Source organism: Eurosta solidaginis, chromosome 4 (genome assembly GCF_040869045.1).
Source record: "Eurosta solidaginis isolate ZX-2024a chromosome 4, ASM4086904v1, whole genome shotgun sequence".
Taxonomy (NCBI): domain Eukaryota; kingdom Metazoa; phylum Arthropoda; class Insecta; order Diptera; family Tephritidae; genus Eurosta; species Eurosta solidaginis.
This window is the reverse complement of record NC_090322.1, coordinates 211,243,320-211,264,543: the sequence shown is the minus strand read 5'-3', so window position 1 is coordinate 211,264,543 and position 21,224 is coordinate 211,243,320. Positions and strand designations below refer to the sequence as shown.

The 21,224-nt window shown below is 38.3% G+C and overlaps 3 protein-coding genes across 6 annotated transcripts in view; 2 read left to right on the top strand and 1 right to left on the bottom strand.

Moving 5' to 3' along the window:
* Positions 1-6,000: 6,000 nt before the first annotated feature.
* Rab21 (RAS oncogene family member Rab21) lies at positions 6,001-7,452 on the top strand. The gene has a single exon (XM_067784697.1). It carries the CDS (start codon positions 6,249-6,251, stop codon positions 6,930-6,932), a length of 684 nt encoding a protein of 227 aa, XP_067640798.1. The 5' UTR covers positions 6,001-6,248; the 3' UTR covers positions 6,933-7,452.
* Positions 7,453-15,088: 7,636 nt separating this feature from the next.
* LOC137250944 (uncharacterized) overlaps positions 15,089-21,224 on the top strand; it is a 366,851-nt gene continuing 360,715 nt past the window's right edge. For both annotated transcript variants that reach the window (XR_010953119.1, XM_067784698.1), the window contains exon 1: positions 15,089-15,333. The gene's annotated coding sequence lies outside the window, so the exon portion shown is untranslated. The remainder of the gene's footprint in view (positions 15,334-21,224) is intronic.
* ogre (optic ganglion reduced) overlaps positions 20,169-21,224 on the bottom strand; it is a 110,333-nt gene continuing 109,277 nt past the window's right edge. For all 3 annotated transcript variants that reach the window (XM_067784693.1, XM_067784692.1, XM_067784695.1), the window contains one exon: positions 20,169-21,140. In XM_067784693.1, the coding sequence (XP_067640794.1) occupies positions 20,918-21,140 (223 nt within the window). In that variant the 3' untranslated portion in view covers positions 20,169-20,917. The remainder of the gene's footprint in view (positions 21,141-21,224) is intronic.

The following is a 21,224-nucleotide window of genomic DNA, read 5'->3' as shown; positions in this document are numbered from 1 at the left end:
TAAGCGCGGCCAATGGCCTTCAATGCAAAAAGGTGTTCTGAGCAGAAATAATGTGGATCCAACCCCCGGTATTGGAGGGACCCGTGGGTAATTTTTCGGTTTTTCGGTAATATGTTTTGAACTAAACATTTTTCTTCTGAATTTTTGCGGAATATTAATACTGATGTCAAGACGCGTCGTTTGACACCTATCTCGATATTTTTGGACGCATATTAACAGTGTTATGCTGTCGTATAGAATTACCCTAACTTAGTGTGTATTCGCCACTGGTCATTTTCGGTTGTTTACTTTAGCTCACAACTGCTAAAACCCGACCAAAAATATCGGGATAAGTGTCAAAAGACGCGTTTTGATCCCAGGACTACGAATTCGAGAGCGGAGATTCAAAATATATTATTTCTGTCAAAAGTTATTTCCAAAAAACCGAAAAATAGCCCCGGAGCGCTCCGAAACCGGAGGTGGGATCTATAGTATTTTTGCGCAGAACACCTTTCTGCATTGGCGGTCTTCGGCCGCGCTTATAAAAAATTACCCTGGGTGGGTCCAACACAGGTTTGGAGACCAAAACTATATCCGCGCAAAACACTTTTACCCACAGTTTTTCTTGTGGGTACTACAAAATCATCAAAACAACAACAAACACATGAACATTTTTAATTTTTTTGCAAATATCTCCGAAACGAAATACAATTTTGAATTTCCACCTTCGGATTCGTGATCCTGGGTGCAAAGCACGTCTTTTGACACCTCTCCTGACATTTTTGGACGAGTTTTAGCAGTTGTGAGCTAAAGTAAACAATTATCCTGGCTTTGACCCCGGTATTAATTATGCGAAGGAGGGGGTGGGATCCATAGTACTATTGCGCAGAGCACTTTTCTGTATTTGTAGCCTTTGGCGCACTTAAAAAAGTCTGGCGAAATACAACAGAGACCTTTCATAATTTTTGATAATTAGGTGAAAATATCTCCTCACAGAGTTAAAAGACGCGTAGTTTGACGCCTATCCCGGCATTTTTAGACGCGTGCTAGTAGTCGAGGTTGTATATTTAATCAGTGCACTATTACCGATTCCGGGTAAAATATAAAACTTTTAGATGAAATTTGGTGAGAAAATTTGTGTGCGATTCGTTTATGAAAACTAATTCCCGGTAAATTATTAGTTATAGTTTTTATCAAAAATTGATTAAATTGGTTGCTTGTTGACTTTTCTTTATTTATTTACATGGGTGATTTGTTTTCATTCAAAAGTCATTTTTGACAAGCTTAATGCGTTCGAATTAAATCGCATGATTGAAAATCTTAGGGCGTTCACACAACAATAAGGTACATGCGATATGCCAAGGTGTATCAATTATTAAAGATTACTAAAAATGAGCATTAATAAATGCAGAACGAAATGCCCTTCCTGTGGTGGTACTTGGTACATTTGGTGGCGCATTTGTTGCTGCTACGGGCTCTATGGCAGATTCAGCATCTAAAACTGTAAAGAAAAAAATACGATAGTACATCGTTTAAAAATTGATTTTTCTTTAACTTAGATGTCAAATTCCGTTCCTTAGCGATGTTGTGAAGTACAGCAACAGCAATAATAACATTTTTCGCTGTATCCAAATCTACACGAAGACGTTCGAAAATAGAACGGAATTTCGATTTAATCTGTCCGTTTAGGCATTCTATTTTGCTTCGAGTGGCAATGTGTGACCTATTGTACTTTTCATTAGAACAAAATTAAACATGAATAAATATGCACATTGCCAAACATGTCGTGATGTGTATACCTCTCTTCCTTTGGTGTTGAAGGATTCCTAACAGGGGTTAACAAAATAGGTAACAAAGGGTATCCTCCATCTCCGAGTAGTACACCATTATGGGAACTTCTCATTCTCTCTAATTTATTTTTTAATTGGCACTCGTTCGAAATCCGAGCGTCATGCTTTGAGCCACGAGATTTTGCGACAATATCCAAAATTTTGCAGTCTGCATCACATACGATCTATGGATGTATTTTATATTATATGATTAAAAACACAACAAAGTGAGCAAAAAAAGTTTAACCTGAACGTTTAAGGAATAATACCACTTTCTATTAAGGTAATGTCCTGCCATCATCACTCCAACATCCTTCGCAGGGCATTTTATCCTAACGTGTGTGCAATCAATTGCTCCAATAACTGCAGGAAATCTGGACACGTTGTAAAACTTGGATTTTACGTCAGCCAACTCCTGATTGGATGTATATGCAATGAAGTGTGGCAACAAAAGGACAATCTTTTTTATAACCCTTCCAACTGTAGCCTGTGACATTCCATGAAGATCACCTTAAATGACCAAAATTGGTAAATTCAAGTAAAATTCTGCAGAGCACAAATTATAGCACCCCCCAATGTCACTTTGGTGAACATTTCTTCCTAAAAATCGCAACGCCGTGAGAACCTGCAGGCTGGCCGAAATTGGAAGTCGCCTGTTATTCAAAGGTTCGTCAATATCCAAAATTTCTATGAGATATAGAACTGTAGCCATATCGAATACCCTCGGTGTGTGTGGAAGGCGGAACACGCTACCGCCATACCACGGCGTCCGCGAGATAGTGAAATTAAACCATATCTTAATAATATTTCAAAAACCTGTTGAGAATTACAAGGACACCCAATGGCTAATGAAAGAAACAAAAGAAAAATGTGCTTTCATTTGAACAACCATGAAAAAATTTTCATTTTTTTAATTTTTTTTTTTTTTCGAAATTATATAATATTCCACTTATCTACGGCAAATTTATGGCAAATTCGTGTGCAAGAATTATTTTCCTATCGTTTATATCGTTTATAAAAATCGTCTTCCTCCATTTGGAAAGGATCGTACCGCGTCTTGTACACTTTTTCCCTCCTACTTGGGATTGCATCATCTACAATCGCAAAATCCCTCAAAATTCGTTGATTTCTGTCCATTTTTTCACGTTCAATTTTATTTTAATTTCTCGTATTTTCGCAAGCATGCAACGCAAAACGTCAACTTAAATGTGATTTTAATATTTTAAAATGACGTTCGCGCCATTTTAAAATTAAAACTCGTTTTTAGAGATAAAACAGTGCTTAAGTTGACTATGATAGACTTAAAACGATGTTTAATTTAGAATCATGTTTAAATCGATAAAACTCTATTCTAACTTGACTATGATTACGGGCCTATATTTTCATACACATACATGACAACACCGCCAGTATGCCTACTTTAAGAGTCCCAACGAATGCATTTGTAGATCGGAATACTAAGTTCAGAATCCAAGATATGTTTTGTTGTGCACGTTTCCGTACATAACACAATACTTGGTCTTCTTATTTCAATAAGACGTTCCAGCTCGATTTTATTTGCTATAATACTACTAATATTAAGATAAATGCATTCCAAGTTGTATATACATATTTCTATCTCGCTTTAAATAATATTTTGACTTTTGCGCTGCAGTTTCACAAAGACTTGTCCCATTATTTTACACCATACAGTTTTTGAGTTCAACTCTGTTGGCGTTCCCATTTGTGCTTTCTATTTGCGTTTACTCATCAATTTTTCTTGTAAGAGAATGTGAAAAAATGGCATACTAGTAGAGAGAGGAAGAGATAACCAGAAAAACATGAAACGACTTGACGGCACGGTTGCTGTTAATACGGTTGCTCTTATTAATAGACTTACAACAAAAACAAGTTGAGTTTGTTTACAGTGTTCAGACAAAGAGGATAAATATAATAAGAGCCACCAGTCTGCTACGAGTGGCGAGTAATTCGCTGGAAATAAAAAAATTGATGCCGAATGTTTTTTAAGAGGGGTATTTTTGAATTGTCTCGCATTTATCCATGCGGTGTAAGCACCTTATGGAAATATGATTTTTTGAAAGAGAATTAATTAATTAATTAAATACAGTCGGAAAAATAAACACAAATACCCCCACGAAAATGTATAAAGACATTTATGCACATCTCGCCAAAAAAAAAAAAAAACTGCGATTACCCTAACCAAAAACATTATGCAAAGTAACGAGTGACGTCTGTTATTATATTTATCCTCTTTGGTAATATTTGGAAAGAGAATTAATTAATTAAATACAGTCGGAAAAATAGGCACAAATACCACACGAAAGTGTATAGAAGACATTTTATGCACATCTCACTTAAGAAAAACCACTACACGACTACCTCTTAGAAAACATCGAGCAAATGGCTGCGAGTAACGAGTGACGTCTCTTATCATAATTTATCCTCTTTGTTTCAGCTCTAAACTGAGCCACTAGGATGATTGTTTCCCTTCTTTCCTCTTCTGAAAGTATAGGAAATTTTACGTTAAAACGCGGTTACCGGGCGTAAATTAATATAGTGGGTAAATTAATACATTTGTCTGGCTTCAGTGTCGAAGTTTTGGTGTTATTAGCCGTGTTTTTTAACACGCGTATATCCGTTTACGCTTAAACTTTATATTGACTGCTAAGAGACAAACTATAAATACACCTCTGAAATTGCTGCGCATAAATTTTGTCCTACTAAATTTCAATACGCATTATACTCAGATGTAACTGAAATATGTGTCTTTGTTTCACCCTGTACACTAATTCTATGTATTATATGTGTGTCCACAATTCATCGCAACTGATTCAGCTATATGTTATACCCTATGGCCATCAGAGCGTTGCGTCTCCGCTTTTCGGTACACCCTGTTGCTGTAGCTAGTTGTTTTACCACAGCCGCTAGGTGGGTCTCCTAAGCATTATCTAAGCGAAGATAGGCGTTTTTTAATACGCGCAAACGAAACGTATACGCGCGTGTTAAAAAACACGGCATATCCGTTTACGCTTAAACTTTATATTGACTGCTAAGAGACAAACTATAAATACACCTCTGAAATTGCTGCGCATAAGTTTTGTCCTACTAAATTTCAATACGCATTATACTCAGATGTAACTGAAATATGTGTCTTTGTTTCACCCTGTACACTAATTCTATGTATTATATGTGTGTCCACAATTCATCGCAACTGATTCAGCTATATGTTATACCCTATGGCCATCAGAGCGTTGCGTCTCCGCTTTTCGGTACACCCTGTTGCTGTAGCTAGTTGTTTTACCACAGCCGCTAGATGGGTCTCCTAAGCATTATCTAAGCGAAGATAGGCTATTGTCAACGGATTGTCCCCACCTAATAATATATTTTTTTAAACGCCCAACAAAATTGTTTGTAAGTTTGTTTCATGCCCCTTTTGATAAGCGCTGAGGAATGCGCTGCGGTCATTGGTATATTCTGCCGTCCCGATACAGAATGTGGATACTTTGTTTGAAACTGAGATATTGAAGACCTTATAACATTTGCTGTTTTTTATTTAAAAATGGATACTTTAAACTAAATAATTTCAATGAAATCTTAAAATTTGTAGAAAAAAGTTCATATTTTGTTTCTTTCTACGCAATAAAGCTGCCTTAGTACATAACGAATTTTCAAAATATCGAAATGCAGATACCTACCCACATTCTTTATTAGGACGGTAATATTATGCTCCCATCTTATTTTCGTACAGCACTCTACCCAAGCCGACTACTCAAATGAAGCCTAGTAATTATGTTGGCTTCAGGGTTTGTATGTGCGAATGCTTTGGCCTTGGCAAGCCCACAACCTTAGGTCTACGTCTTGAGCATGCATCGCATTCCAGAGGGATACGATAGGGATTTCTGTTACACTTAAATATATTTTCTTATTTTGGATCCGTGTCCTGAGTCAAAGACACATATTTTGACACCTCTGCCGATAATTTTGAACGCCTATTGGCAATTTTGAGCTAAAATAAAGATTTACTGGTATTGTTATTTCATTCAGGTACGTAATATGAATTGAAGTACAGGCGGTCAACTCCTTGAAATGTATTATTTAGATCGGTCTTATCAAACGTAAAGAAAATCTGAGCACTCTACGCGTTATTGCGCACAACACCATTCATTTCAACTTCATTTCCCTTCCGAATTTCTGTTAAACGGCATCACCATTTTCTCCACTGCCGTCATTTTTTCGAACTGCCAGAGAGAATTAGGAAAACAATAATACTTATAAGAATTAAGAAAAAATAAAACTGCAATACTGAAAAGGTGTCCGATAGCAAATCTAATTTGTTCACACAGCAACTTATCAAATTTCAAGTGAATAGAGAGCAAAACTGATAAAATCACAAAAATTCAGCTGCATCGATTCGTCTCATACTAATTTCGAGGCATAAAAATGCCTGCGAAGAAGACCAATTCTCCGTGCCAGACATTCAAAGTGGTCCTTTTGGGCGAGGGCTGTGTTGGCAAAACATCAATAGTTCTACGTTATGTAGAGGATAAATTTAATCCACAACACATTAGCACCCTTCAGGCGTCATTTCTTACCAAAAAATTAACATTGGACGACGGTAGACGAGCACATCTTAATATATGGGACACTGCTGGGCAGGAGCGTTTCCATGCACTTGGCCCAATCTACTATCGGGGTTCGCACGGTGCCATACTTGTTTACGATATAACTGATGAAGATTCATTTCAAAAAGTAAAAAATTGGGTTAAAGAATTAAAACGTATGTTGGGAGCTGAAATTGTAATAACAATTGTGGGCAACAAAACCGATTTGGATGCTCAAAGAACTGTAGCGCAAGATGTAGCCGTAGATTATACGGAAAGCGTAGGAGCACACTATTTCGAGACATCGGCCAAAGCCAATGAAGGCATCGAAGAACTGTTCACAACCCTTACACAACTTATGATACAACGCCATGCTCAACGCGAACAAGAAAACAGTTCGTTGCGACTGATTCAGGGTGGACGTACGTCACAAAGGTTGATTGTTGAAGATGATTCACAGGATGGTGATGATGAAGCCGGACAAGCGCCAGCTACGAATCGGTCATGTTGTGGTGCTGGTTAAATTTAATAAATCGATTTTAATGGCATTGTGAAAAACCCAGACCGAACATAAAATAAACACAAAACATGCAAATCGTAAACGAATATGTAGCAATAATAAATAGTGAAACATTTGCAACTGGGTGTATCATTGCACTGTAAATCTGGAAAATACATAGTAAAACGACAGTGCCAACGCCGCTGCAGCCGCCGTTAGAATAAATTGTGATAATAATATTGTATAAATTTAAAAAATATGATTGTTTTTTTTCTATAAAAGCGCTTTAAAATGTATTTTACGCTTCCTAAAATATGTAATTCCAATTCCATTCTTACAAATTTGTCGAACAAAACCATGGTTTACTTGAAATACTAATTTTTTATATATGTATATGCTTCATTATCTACTTTAATACAATTTAAATATTTTGTTATTTTCTTATAACGCTTTTATTTTTTGTTGTTAATAGTATATTATAAAATAATTAAAGTTTTGTGCTTTATATACCAGCAAAGAAATGAAAAGAAAAATTTTCAAAAGAGCTCATACGTCTTTTTCTTTATCTTCAGCATATTTTTTTTGTAGATGATAGCAGTTAAATGCCAAAAAGTAAAGAACACCCATGTACATTATTAGCGCAATATACAGCTTCTCCAAACCCAATTGTCAACCTCACCTATCTGCGGCGAATCCTGTTTCACTAACAGAAGAAGCTCTGGCGACCCCAAGCTCTTCATGGAACTTGGGGATGGGGAGGGAGGGATGGCCTGAAGGTTTATTGTGGCCATATAAATCGTTCCCGAGATGGTCGGGTTAGCACCCGACATACCTTTAGTGTGCTTATCCCCTGCCATGGTCAATTCTCCATACTACATCAATGCATGTTGTCGTTGTTGTAGCGATAAGGACACTCCCCGAAGGGGTAGTAGTGCAGTTTACGGTACCCACCGAAATTTGGGCCAAGATTTTCGAGTGAGGTATCAAAAGACGCGTATTAATCTCGAGAACAATAATTCTCTGTCCGGAGATATTTGCAGTTGAAGTTGGCGATTTTAATGTGGTTGTTGTTGTGTTTATACCCACAAAAAAAATTGTGCATCACCGTGGCGGTAGCCACGGTTATACCACACACCCGGACTTGGCATGGCTACCCCAGCGGGTAAGGGGGTCAGAATATACCCGCGGTAGGTATGCCTGTCGTAAGAGGCGACTAAAATACCAGATTCAAGGGGTGTGTAGCGCAACCCTTCAGGTTGCCAGCGCAATATATAGCTTCTCCAAACGCAATTGTCAACCTCACCTATCACTAACAGACGAGGCTCTGGCGACCCCAAGCTCCTCATGGGGAGGGAGGGGATGGCCTGAAGGTTTAATGTGGCCACATAAATCGTTCCCGAGATGGTCGGGCTAGCACCTTAATGGTGGTGTGGTACCGGAGCGTACCGGATCTGTATCCGGCAAAGGACCATCACATCGATAACACTCCCCAAAGCCTTCGGGGTGCAACCTTATCGCTACAACAACAACAACAACAACTTGGCATGGCGTAGCCCAGGGTTATTTTTTATAAGCGCGGCCGAAGGCCGACAACGCAGAAAGGTGTTCTGCGCAAAAATACTATGGATCTCACCCCGGTTTCGGAGGGACCCGCGGGTCCTTTTTCGGTTTTTCGTTAAAAGAGGCGACTAAAATACCAGATTCAAGGGGCTGTGTAGCGCAACCCTGCAGGTTGCCAGCGCAACATATAGCTTCTCCAAACCCAATTGTCAACCTCACCTAACCGCGGCGAATCCTGTTTCACTAACAGACGAGGCTCTGGCGACCCTAAGCTCCTTATGGAACTTGGGGTTGGGGAGGGAGGGGATGGCCTGAAGGTTTAATGTGGCCACATAAATCGTTCCCGAGATGGTCGGGCCAGCACCTTAATGGTGCTGTGGTACTGGAGCGTACCGGATCTGTATCCGGCAAAGGACCATCACATCGATAACACTCCCCAAAGCCTTCGGGGAGCAACCTTATCGCTACAACAACAACAACAACAACAACAACAACCCCCGAAGGCACTGGGGAGTGCTATCGATGTTGATGTTCTGGTAACAAGCACCATTAAAATACTAGCCCGACCATCTCGGAAACGATTGATGCTTCTCATCAATGCGTATTTAATAATAGGGGGACTCATGAAAGCATATATACTTATAAGGTGTAAAATTATATCAATTTACACACGCGGTTATATGGACGCACCTAGTAATACTCTTGATAAACTGGTAATAGTCTAGTTGAGGGGTCGACTGCTAATACGCTACCAAAAATATCGAGAGGTGTCAAAAGACGCGTATTAATCTCGAGAACAATAATCCGATGGCGGAAAAGAAAAATTTTATCCATGTCTGGAGATATTTGCAGTTGAAGGTGGCGATTTGCATGTGGTTGTTGTTGTGTTTGTACCCACAAAAAAAATTTGTGCATCACCGTGGCGGTAGCCACGGTTATACCACACACCCGGACTTGGCATGGCGTAGCCCAGGGTTATTTTTTATAAGCGCGGCCGAAGGCCGCCAACTCAGAAAGGGGTTCTGCGCAAAAATGCTATGGATCCCACCCCCGGTTTCGGAGGTACCCGTGGGTCTTTTTTCGGTTTTTCGTTAATATCTTTTGAACGAGTTAATATTTTTATTTTCCGCCTTCGGATTATTAATACTGATGTCAAGACGCGTCCTTTGACACCTCTCTCGATATTTTTGGTAGCGTATTAGCAGTCGACCCCTCAACTAGACTATTACCGATAAACTTGATTGTTTATCAGCTGTATTATTGCCAAACAAAATTTTTTTGATTGTTATACAAATTAAAAAATGCCTAGATTAAGTGAAAAATCAGAACTAAAACGCCTTTACTTGCTGATGTTGGAGATTTCTGATGAAAATGCCTGTTGTAATGTCTGCAAGGTTGCAGTCCTTTGAGTTTACCGCGTTTACACAATCAAATGTGCGCGTAAATTTATACAAATTGTGTAAATGATTTTTCATACAAAATTTGACAGCTCGTTTACGCACTAGATAAATTTATACGTTTACACACTTTATAAGGCATTTATGTTACATGAGTCCCCCTAATAACGATCACTGTTGGTAAATACTTCATAAACAATACAACACCTCCAAAATCGCAAGTGCGTCGTAACAGAAGTTACTATTAGAAAGAAAAAACAATTTCATACAAGTGTTTTACTTTTGTGGGTTTGAAAAATTTGTATTATATTATTAGCTTCCGCGATTAACCTACAAAAAAATTAAGGCAGAATTTCGCGTTAAGGTCGCAGTACTTAAATTTTTTCTTAAAAGCCTTTTATTTCAAAAATACACTCTGAGAGTTCTCGAAACTACTGACATGTAGCGACCCCCATCTTCTGAAGCCCATTCATCAGAATGCTTCCACGATGTAACCCAGCAGGTTAGGGGGTCAGAATATGCCCGCGGTAGGTATGCCTGTCGTAAGAGGCGACTAAAATACCAGATTCAGAGGGCTGTGTAGCGCAACCCTTCAGGTTGCCAGCGCAATATACAGCTTCTCCAAACACAATTGTCAACCTCACCTATCCGCGGCGAATCCTGTTTCACTAACAAACGACGCTCTGGCGACCCCAAGCTCCTCATGGAACTTGGGGGGTGGGGAGGGAGGGCTGGCCTGAAGGTTTAATGTGGCCATATAAATCGTTCCCGAGATGGTCGGTCTAGCACCTTAATGGTGCTGTGTTACCGGAGCGTACCGGATCTGTATCCGGCAAAGGACCATCACATCGATAACACTCCCCAAAGACTTCGGGGAGCAACCTTATCGCTACAACAACAACAAAAGCAACGATGTAAAATCTCCCAATGGGAGAGTACTCATTGCCTACGCAGCGTCTGGAAATATCGTAATTAGCCGAAACTTATTTTTCAGCATAAAAAGCTAAAGCAATGTATCTGAATGTCTGGATGTGCGCACAATCCGAGGTTCAAATATCGAATCGAATCGTCAAGCTGTAGCAGCCAACATAAGATGGCGACTGAAATAAAGTGCTCCCGCGGATAAGTACCAGAAGGTTCCCGAAGATTATTGTGGAAAGTTATCGGTGTTGATGGTCTTTAGCCGGAGAGAGATCTGGTAACTATTTGATCACATTGAACCTTATAGCTCGTGCCACCCCCAGCCGTTAGTACCTTGAGTCACTCGGGGTCGCCTTTAGTTCAAGTGCTAAACATGTGTTATAATATATTCATTTTTGTAACAGGATTCGACTCGAGTAGGTAAAGTTGAAAATTGGGTTGGAGAAGCTGTGATGCTATAACATTTTGAATTGCGCTTAACAGCAGTACCGGAGCGTGGTGGATTAAGAAATTCTCACCTCCGTAGGACTTCCATGGATTTTCTGGGAGAATCACATTAACAATAACAGTAATAGGAGTGTATTTACCACTTCTTAAGTGCCGGCGATGAGGAAACTATATGACTCCAGCGGTCTCGAATTGGTTTGTAGGCTCAGTAATGCCCGCCTTCACGAAAAAGAAGGACTTGGCATATGCTTTTGTAGTGGCTGTTGTAATAGTACATCACCCAGCTTAGCCGGTACAAACAATTACGGGAATATAGTTGAATGGACTAGAAAGGGTTTAAACTGAAAGGAAAGCTCGCTCCCGAGTTAATATCAAATAAAGACCCGTCATTAAACGAACGATGAACAGACTACGTAATTCCATACCTGCATCTTGATGGGGCTCTTAGAGGCACAATATAGTTGTTGCAAGGGTGCTCAAAGTAATGAAAGATGTTAGATCTGCGGTATATTATCAGGCGGAAATAGTAACTGTGACCAAAACATTAGAAACACTGGAGGAAAATAGCGTAAACTGCAACAGCGTCAACTTTTACATTGGCAGCCAAGCAGGCAGTAATCGAGCACAACATCTAAAAGTGTCTAAGAGTGCAAGCAATCCCTAGAAAAAACCGGGATAGGGAGAAACATACACCTTCATATATTGGGTCTCGGATTAATGGGAATAGATGGAAATGAGAAAGCGGATGAGCAAGCCAAAGAGGGCGCCTCAATCGATGCCTGTACCATAGGCGTCCCAATCAGATTGGACGAGATTAAAAGACGGCTACAGTTGTGGAGGTCCACACCAAAATGGTAATTTACATCGTAAGTAGTTTCGAGAAAATTTGCTAAATTTATTTTACTATTGACCGGAACGTACCGATCTCGGTATATCCGGCAAAATATCATCAACAAGGATAACATTCCTCAAAACCTTCGTGAGTGTCTTTATCGTTACAAAAACAACAACAACATCGATCATGTAGGAAAGGGGCTGCAAAATATCAAAGATCATGTGTAGGTCTTACAACCTTAGACCAACAAAGCTACTCTTATCATTGCTAAGAAGGGACTGTAGGCTCATGATGGGTATTCTGACTGAACACTGCCCTCTGGCGTCGCATGCTTTGAAATTAGGTATTGTTAGTGATAGCAGATAAAGAAAGTGCAGGTTGGAGGAGGAAACAATGGAGCACGTTTTATGTTTGTGCCCTGCGCTCGCCAGGCTAAGACTCCAGCTATAAAAAGTCGCACAGCTATGAGATCTAGAAGCAGAAAGTAGCATAGGTTTAAACAAGCCTCTAGTATTTGCCAAATGGACGGAGTTATTTTATAACATTGGTCCTGGTTTCTTATAAGGTTTTTCAATTTGGTCTTTGAGTAACATTTCTGGTAACACTATGGACTCACGTGCCGGTCACTTCAAGCCTACCTAACTTGAAATTGGCTTGACCGAATCTTTCCTCGTGAATTCGTTGATTTTGGCTACGTCGCGGGTGTTTGAAGAAGGTGGGTTCAGCATCGCCCTCATCCGATCTTTTATCTTTTTTATTTTGTACAGGTATTTTCTAACGTACCCATGTACAGAGATCATTTTGGTTAAGTTTGCCCTTCGTAGTCAAAAATCAGGGGAAAACGCCGTGGCAAGACCACTTCCTTTTGAGGCTGATGATAAAGGATAAGAGCTGCAGCCGTGATGTTTTGATAGCGTGCTCCTCCTACCATACCGAAGATCCTGAGTTCAATTCCCGGGTAAAGCAACATAAAAAATTCAGAAACAAGTTTTTTTCAATTAGAAAAAAGTTTTTCTAACTGGGGTCGCATTCGGCAGGGATTTACAAACATTTCGAGTGTATTTCTGCCATGAAAAGCTTCTCAGTGAAAATGTATCTACCTTACAGATGTCGTTCGGAGTCCGCGTAAAACATGTAGGTCCCGTTCCGCCAATTGTAGGAAAAATCAAAAGAAGCACGACGCAAATTGGAAGAGAAGCTCAGCTTTAATCTCTTCGGAGGTATATCGTCCTTTGCATTTATTTTATTTATTTATTTATTTATTAAACATTTTCCTAGCACAACAATTTGGTAAATTATTTTACAGTGCTAGTCAGGAATTATAAATAGTTAAAATTAAGATGAATTAATATGGCAATAGAATTAACATCAAGTAAATAAAGCTATACAACAATAATATCAGTAACAAGTAAGGAAAGCTAAGTTCGGGTGAAATCGAACATTACATACTCAACTGAGAGCTTTGGAGACAAAATAAGGGAAAATCACCATTTAGCAAAATGAACCTAGGGTAACCCTGGAATGTGTATCAAATGAAAGGTGTTAATGATTATTTAAAACGTAGTAGGCCTTAGTTCTATAGCTGGACGCCTTTTCGATAAGGGTGGACCAGGGGTGACTCTAGAATGTGTTTGTACGATATGGGTATCAAATTAAAAGTATTAATGAGGGTTTTAAAAGGGAGTAGCCCTTAGTTGTATATGTGAAGGCGTTTTCGAGATATCGACCAAAATGTGGACCAGGGTGACCCAGAACATCTTCTGTCGGGTACCGCTAATTTATTTATATATGTCATACCACGAACAGTATTCCTGCCAAGATTCCAAGGGTTTCTGATTTCGCCCTGCAGAACTTTTTCATTTTCTTCTACTTAATATGGTAGGTGTCACACCCATTTTACAAAGTTTTTTTTTAAATTATATTTTGCGTCAAAAAACCAATCCAATTACCATGTTTCATCTCTTTTTTCATATTTGGTACAAAATTATGGGATTTTTTTCATTTTTCGTAATTTTCGATATCGGAAAAGTGGGCGTGGTCATAGTCGGATTTCGGCCATATTTTATACCAAGATAAAGTGACTTCAGATAAGTACGTGAACTAAGTTTAGTTAAGATATATCGGTTTTTGCGCAAGTTATTGTGTTAACGGCCGAGCTGAAGGACAGACGATCGACTGTGTATAAAAACTGGGCGTGGCTTCAACCGATTTCGCCCATTTTCACAGAAAACAGTTATCGTCATAGAATCTATTTCCCTACAAGGATTGGTAAATTTTTGTTCGACTTATGGCATTAAAAGTATTCTAGACGAATTAAATGAAAAAGGGCGGAGTTACGCCCGTTTTGAACTTTTCTTTTATCTTTGTATTTTGTTGCACCATATCATTACTGGAGTCGAATGTTGACATAATTTACTTTTTATTAAATTTTTTGTTAAAATTTGACTTAAAAAAAAATTTTTTTAAAAGTGGACATCATCCGATTTCGCTAATTTTTAATTAGCACACATATAGTAATAGGAGTAACGTGCCTACCAAATTTCATCATGACGACTGCCAAATTACAGCTTGCAAAACTTTCAAGTTACCTTCTTTTAAAAGTGGGCGGTGCCACGCCCATTGTCCAAAATTTTTCTAATGAATTATCGCACTTTTTAGGTTTTTCGAAATTTTCGATATCGAAAAAGTGGGCTTGGTTGTAGTCCGGCTTCGTTCATTTTAAATAGCGATCTGAGATGAGCGCCCAGGAACTATATACCAAATTTCATCAAGATACCTCAAAATTTACTCAAGTTATCGTGTTTACAGCCGGACGGACATGGCTAAATGAATTTCTTTTTTCACCCAGATCATTTTGATATATAGAAGTCTATATCTATCTCGATTAGTTTATGCCGTTACGGATTACCGTTATGCGAACAAAGTTAATATACTCTGTGAGCTCTGCTCAGCTGAGTATAAAAATAGAAATGATGCTTATACAAATATGATTAATAGATTAAGCAAGTAGAAATCAGCATTTAGACAATAGCGGGAAAGGAAAAAGGAAACAAGATGAGATAATACAATTTCATTAGCAAGAATACAAAAATAGTTTGGGCTTACAAATCATTTTTGATGTGCCGAGCATTTCCTATTTGTCTTAAGTCTTGCGGGAAGAGCATTCCAAAGGCGTATGGAAGTAACGAAGAACTGCCGTCCAGAGGTTAGCAAACGGTATCTTATGTGCGTGAGAAGAAGCAATGATCTGGATGAATGAAGAAACGTAAGCCTCCGATATAAATAATCAAGTTCCTTTGTATATATAATTTTGTGAAGGATAGTCAGTGTTTTAACTTTTAAAAGATTGTGAAAAGAAATATTTAGCAACCTTTCAGCGTGATGTGAAACGTGGTCAAGTCTTTTTAACCCAAATACATATCTAGCAATATTATTGTAAGCAACATTAAGTTTATTCATACACACATAGTCACAATTTGAGTAAATCTCACATCAATAAAGGATTTTAGGTATTAGGTACGCTTTCGCTAGAAGTAGTCTAATGTGTAGGGGAGTGAAATATTAAGTTAGCCACAGTGTACGAAGCATTCCATAAACTTTTCCTACCGTGATAAAAATGTGTTCTTTCCATGTCAACAAGGTCTTATTAAAAACTACTCCTAGTTTTTTTGCAGCGTCAACGTATTGACGTGATTCGTCAAGGGAACAATAATCAATGTTTCTAAAATCCCGATAAGTAAACGAACATGGTTTGCTTGACGTTTGAAAGTCGTATATTAAGAATATTAAGTCATGTTTAGAGAAGCTAGAGGCGGATACTTGGGTATAGTGAAGCACTCTCTGAAGATCATTTACGAAGAATAAATCTAGGAACGAGGAGCTGGAGCTTGTGAAATGCGTTGGTAGAGTACAGTTGGTGTGAAATAGTCCCAGAGATTCCATACTCAGTTTCAAACTGGCATCCGCAAGCAAATTACTATTAAAATCACCAGCGATGATAATATTTACATAATTCATTAGTAGCGGTTGAAGAAAAACAAAGATAGCACAAAAGTTTACTTGGCGATTTGGCTTGCATACGCAGCCGATAAGAACCTTGTTATTATTATCGGAAAACACATCAACGAACACATATTAAACAGAATCCCCAGGACTAGAACTGCAACACAATTTACAGGACAAAGTAGTTTTAACATATATCGCAACACCACCACCATGACCACCTCGATCAGCTCTGAAAAGTTGGTATCCATTTAATTTCACTAGGTCATTATTATAACAAGAAGGAAACCATGTTTCAGAAATACATATGATATCAATATCGGAACCTTCAGACACATATCTCAACTCATCGAGCTTTTTGAAGAGACTTTGCGCATTTATATGTATAACCTTGAGACCTTTAGCTTGTCTACTGACAATGCGCGACAAAGTACTTAAGCAGTTCTTCGAGCTCGACAACTCACAACCGGAATCCAACATTAAAAAGACAATAGGGTAAATGCTTTTCACTACAATTCACTAACGACATTGAAAGCCATGAAAAATACAAGAGATGAAAAGATAAAAAAGAAATAGAGTGGTGTACCGAATGTGATACATAGATAGAGAGGGTCAATTTGGTCCTTGGTGATATTCCTGAACGGTGTTTGGGGCCAGCGCGCCGTCTTCTCGAAAGGAGTTTTCATTCTCGGTTGTATTTCTTTCAAGGCCATCAAGAAAATTAAGGTCCGGCACAGCTTCGGGTATGTCGTTGGCTTTACGCTTGATATTTTACAAACCCCTTTTTGTGAAAACCGAGGAAACCTTTTTTCTTTTTTTGAGACGGATAGCAGCCTTAAAGGTTTTCATAATTTTGCTTTGACAGCGATACATTTACAAAGATCGGTGCATCGGAATTCATGCCCACGTGAACTAGTCGTAGCCTTTTGAAATTTGTATCATCTTTGTTTTGGCGCCTGAGCGTAGAAATTGTTCGTAGCAATTTATTTTTTGTCAGCTGGCGATTGAAATTTGATGATAACAGCCGGATCAGTTGACCTACCTTTCGTGGTCGAAAATGTTTTTTAGTGGGGGTGGTTGCATGCTTAAAGCGAAGCACATATGGTGATACATGCTGGTTAAATTTTCTCCTTCCTCAAAGGGTATACCATGGACTCGAACGTCTCATGCAGCATTTTGGCTTTCTTGCTTTGATAAGTTCAGCTTTAGGTCAGCTATCTCGCTTTCAAGGCGTCCGATGCGATCAAACGCATTCTCCAATATAGATACTCTTTCGCTTATCTCGCTAAACACACACTTCAACTCCTCAAATTTATCATCAAGCTTTTTGCAGAAAAACTCAATCATTCGTTGTTCTGCTTCTAAAACTTTGTTTAATATCATCTCATTGTTGTTGGTGAAGCGTTGTTCGATACTACGGTTTAAACTTGGAGGTGAATCGCTGAGATGTGGAGTTTTTTTTTTAGCTGTTTCAGACTCGGTGGCCATAGCCTCACCGCGACGTTTTTCTGAGCCCAGAGACATAGTACTAAAAAAGAAAAATACTTCAAAAAGTTGGCAGGTACAATAGGGTGGCAGAACGGTTTTTATATTAGTTTACTTCTACGCTATTGTGGAACAGATGGCGCTAGTAACGCAGTTAGCAGACAGCAAAAATGTCATGTTACTGCACAAAGAGACTTGGCGGGCAAAATAGTTGTTGTTGGTGTCTATATTAAATTTTGTTGGAACACCAATTTTGCAACTTACTTCTCTTTCAAATGATAAAGATATGAGTCACCGGAACATATAATTAGGACCACCCCCGTTTCACGTTTTGGTTATATTTAATAAATTTAACGTCACGAGAAACTTATTATTTAAAAAAAATTTAGCAAAGCACAAAACTAAGTCTTCTTATACACGCCAATGTTGCCAGATTATTTACTTATAAATTTTACCGCTGTAAGCTACTACATTACCCAAATGCCCTCAGACACAAAAAAGGGCAATTGATTTGATGATCCATCTAATAATTCGATCCATTCATTCGTTTCCAGGCATAATTGCCGATATTGGCACTATGGTGTAGGAATTGTATGTTGTCCTCCAGCGGGTTAGGGGGCTTAGATTATACCCGCGGCGGGTATGTCTGTTGTAAAAGGCGACTAAAATACCAAACTGATTCAAATGAGTGTGTAGCGCAACCCTTTCAAGAGGTTGCCAGCGCAATTTATAGCTTCTCCAACCCAATTGTCAACCTCACCTACCCGTGGCGAATCCTGTTTCTTTAGGCTCTGGCAACCCCAAGTTCCTCATCGATCTAAGGGGTGGGAGGGCGGTATGGCCCAGAAGGTTCCATATGGTCATTCTAAATCGTTCCCGAGATGGTCGGGCTAGCCCCTTTTTGGTGCTTGTGACCGGAACATACCGAATCTATATCCAAAAAAGGAGCATCAACATAGATAACACTACCCAAAACTTTCGGGGAGTACCCTTATCGCTTCAAAAAAAAAAAAATAACAAATGTACGTTGTCATGAACATGCCTTCTGGAACAGTTGTATCTCATTATTGGTTATTTAACTATATGCGTGTGTATGTGTGAGTAACTACTTCTGCTCTTATATATAATTTTCTTCCGATCTGTTTGAATAATATTTATGTATTTTTTAAGCTACGCAGATCTATTGTGTTGGGTGCAATTAAAAATAAAGATTATTCCACCTTTCAGCTCGACGTTTCGCCAAATTTCCTTGGCATCTTCAGGAGCGTGACACTGTATTTATTTAATAAAACAAAAATAGCTGATGACTATATTTGTATATATTACTAGAAGACCCGGCAGACGTTGTCCTGCCCTAAATTTGGCCTATCTGCATACATTTTAATAAGCTTTTTCCCTCTGACTCTGCCCTCCCCCCCTCTTCACTTTTTCCTAATCCTTTTATTCACTCCTCCCACCGTCCTTTTCGCTTCATCTATCTCCATCTTCGTCTCATTCTTTCTCAATCTTCTTCTCTCTTTTCTCTTCTCTCAACTCCTTCTCATTCTTCTGCATCCCTTATTGCCTGTCCCAGAGGGTGGTATGTATTTTATTTCAGTCCCAGTCCCAGTCCCACTCCGAGTCTCAGTCCCAGACCTAGTCCTAATCCTAGTCCCAGTCCGTCTCTGGATAATATATTACTCTGTACCAAATCACTCATCAACAGCTTTCATTTGATATCCATATTGTATAAACACTGTCTAGGCATTCACTGGCCCACGTTTTGGCCTATATCTCGAGACCCTGTACCTGTAGTAACCACCGCGTGAGGTTAACGCAACTTCTGTGAAAGTTTGAACAAAATCGACCGACGCATCTCTTCAAACACCGGCGACCAACTAACACACATTTTAGCCTTTCTTTTTATATATATAGATTTTTATTTTTCACACTTCACTATAATATTAAAACGAAATGCAGATTTTCGTTGCTTTTGAAATTCGGCTTAAAAATTGCACATGGAACAACTAAAGACTCTCCTGTATTAAAAAAAATGTCATAGTACCTCTAAATCGCGGGCCCCTTCAGAGTCCATTATTGGCCTCAAACTTGTGACACGTGTTTTATATTAAGATATAATCTCTTCAATTCGAACTGCCGGTTATGTGTGTGGAATTTTCTTCGTTGCCTTGTACAAAAGTGTGACTGTTTATTTTAATATGTACATGTACATAAGTGTGACTGCTTGCTTCTTTGTTATTTTGATTATTTATTAACATCATAGTGATGCTTATATTCGCCACAATGTAATATAATAAGATGAGGATGTAACGAGTACAATTTGTCGCTAGTTCACATAGGTCATTATTCCGATCCGCCATTTCAGAGCTATGGTGATTTAAAAAATTAATTTCGATCACGGATCGTAAAACGCAATACGAGCCCAGTTTTCCGGTGAAATCTTGAGCTAAAGAAATATTTTTAATAAAATTTTGAAAAATATCCTGCCAAACCACAACACTAGTCCCAGGGTTTAAATCGAAAGACCTTTCCGTTTCTTTAGAAAAGTCCGATTTCCGACAAAGTTGCAGCTTTTGGAGGGGGGATGTTAGTGGATTATTAATTAAACGCATATTTATTTAGCAGAGTCTACAAAAATATCCTTCATGTAGCATGTATATTTTTATTAAACCAATTTTATTTTTATGTATGTTATTGTTAAACTATGCTTAATATTAAAATATTTGTATATATAATGTAGTTTAAACTTTTATTTTTTATTTCAAATATAGTATTTATGTATGTGTAAATGTATATAAAAATTGAAAGACTCAAAAGCGAACATTTGAATAAAGTAAAGATATACTAAATTCCAAAACTTAAAACTAAAAATTCATACATAACTAATTTATGTATATAGTAAATAATATACATATATAAATATCGTTTGCAATGCTGGACTAAAAACTAAGTATATATGTACGTAGTACATTTTTTAAAAACTATTATTTTTTTTTACATTGGCAAAATACGGATGAGTTAAATTCTTTAAGATTCTTTATTCGAGCTGCGATCATTGATTTTTTGTTAATTTATTATTTTCTCTTTATGTATATTTTTAAAAAATTTTCTCACGTTTTTTCTTAATTTAATTCGCATTTGTGGAAAAATATTTTAATCACAGAATTACATCGGATTGTCATCTAATTATTGCGCGCACTGATCGTGCCCTGCAAAGACAATACAATGCTGTTTTTATAAAAACAAAAATCTGTTGAACTGATTTTGAATTTTTTCACTTTGACAGAGTAGATCCAATAGCTACTTCCCCCTTTTGACTGCTTGAGAATTATCTCGTTCATTCATTCCACTTGGTTCGCCTTTTACTTGTTGCGATCGTGCTTTGATGGTTCAACTTGCTTCGCAAATTCACTCATAACATCCTTGTAAATAGCCGGATCCAAATTGCGACCCAACATATAGATTAGCCACCAATCGCCAATATCCAATTTACGTGAAAGTGAACGACAAATTTCCATGGGTACCATGCGATTACGAGCATTGAGTAGGCGTGGTCGGAATTTAGGCATGAAGATAATGCAGGCGCTGGTGAAAGAAGAAAACGTTATAAAACATAAATGATAGAGTGAGTTGAGATAGCACCGAATATTGTATATTGAAAACTGATTA

Excerpts from the sequence above, each read along its gene's own strand:
- Rab21 (XM_067784697.1), top strand. The coding sequence starts at position 6,249 with ATGCCTGCGAAGAAGACCAATTCTCCGTGCCAGACATTCAAAGTGGTC.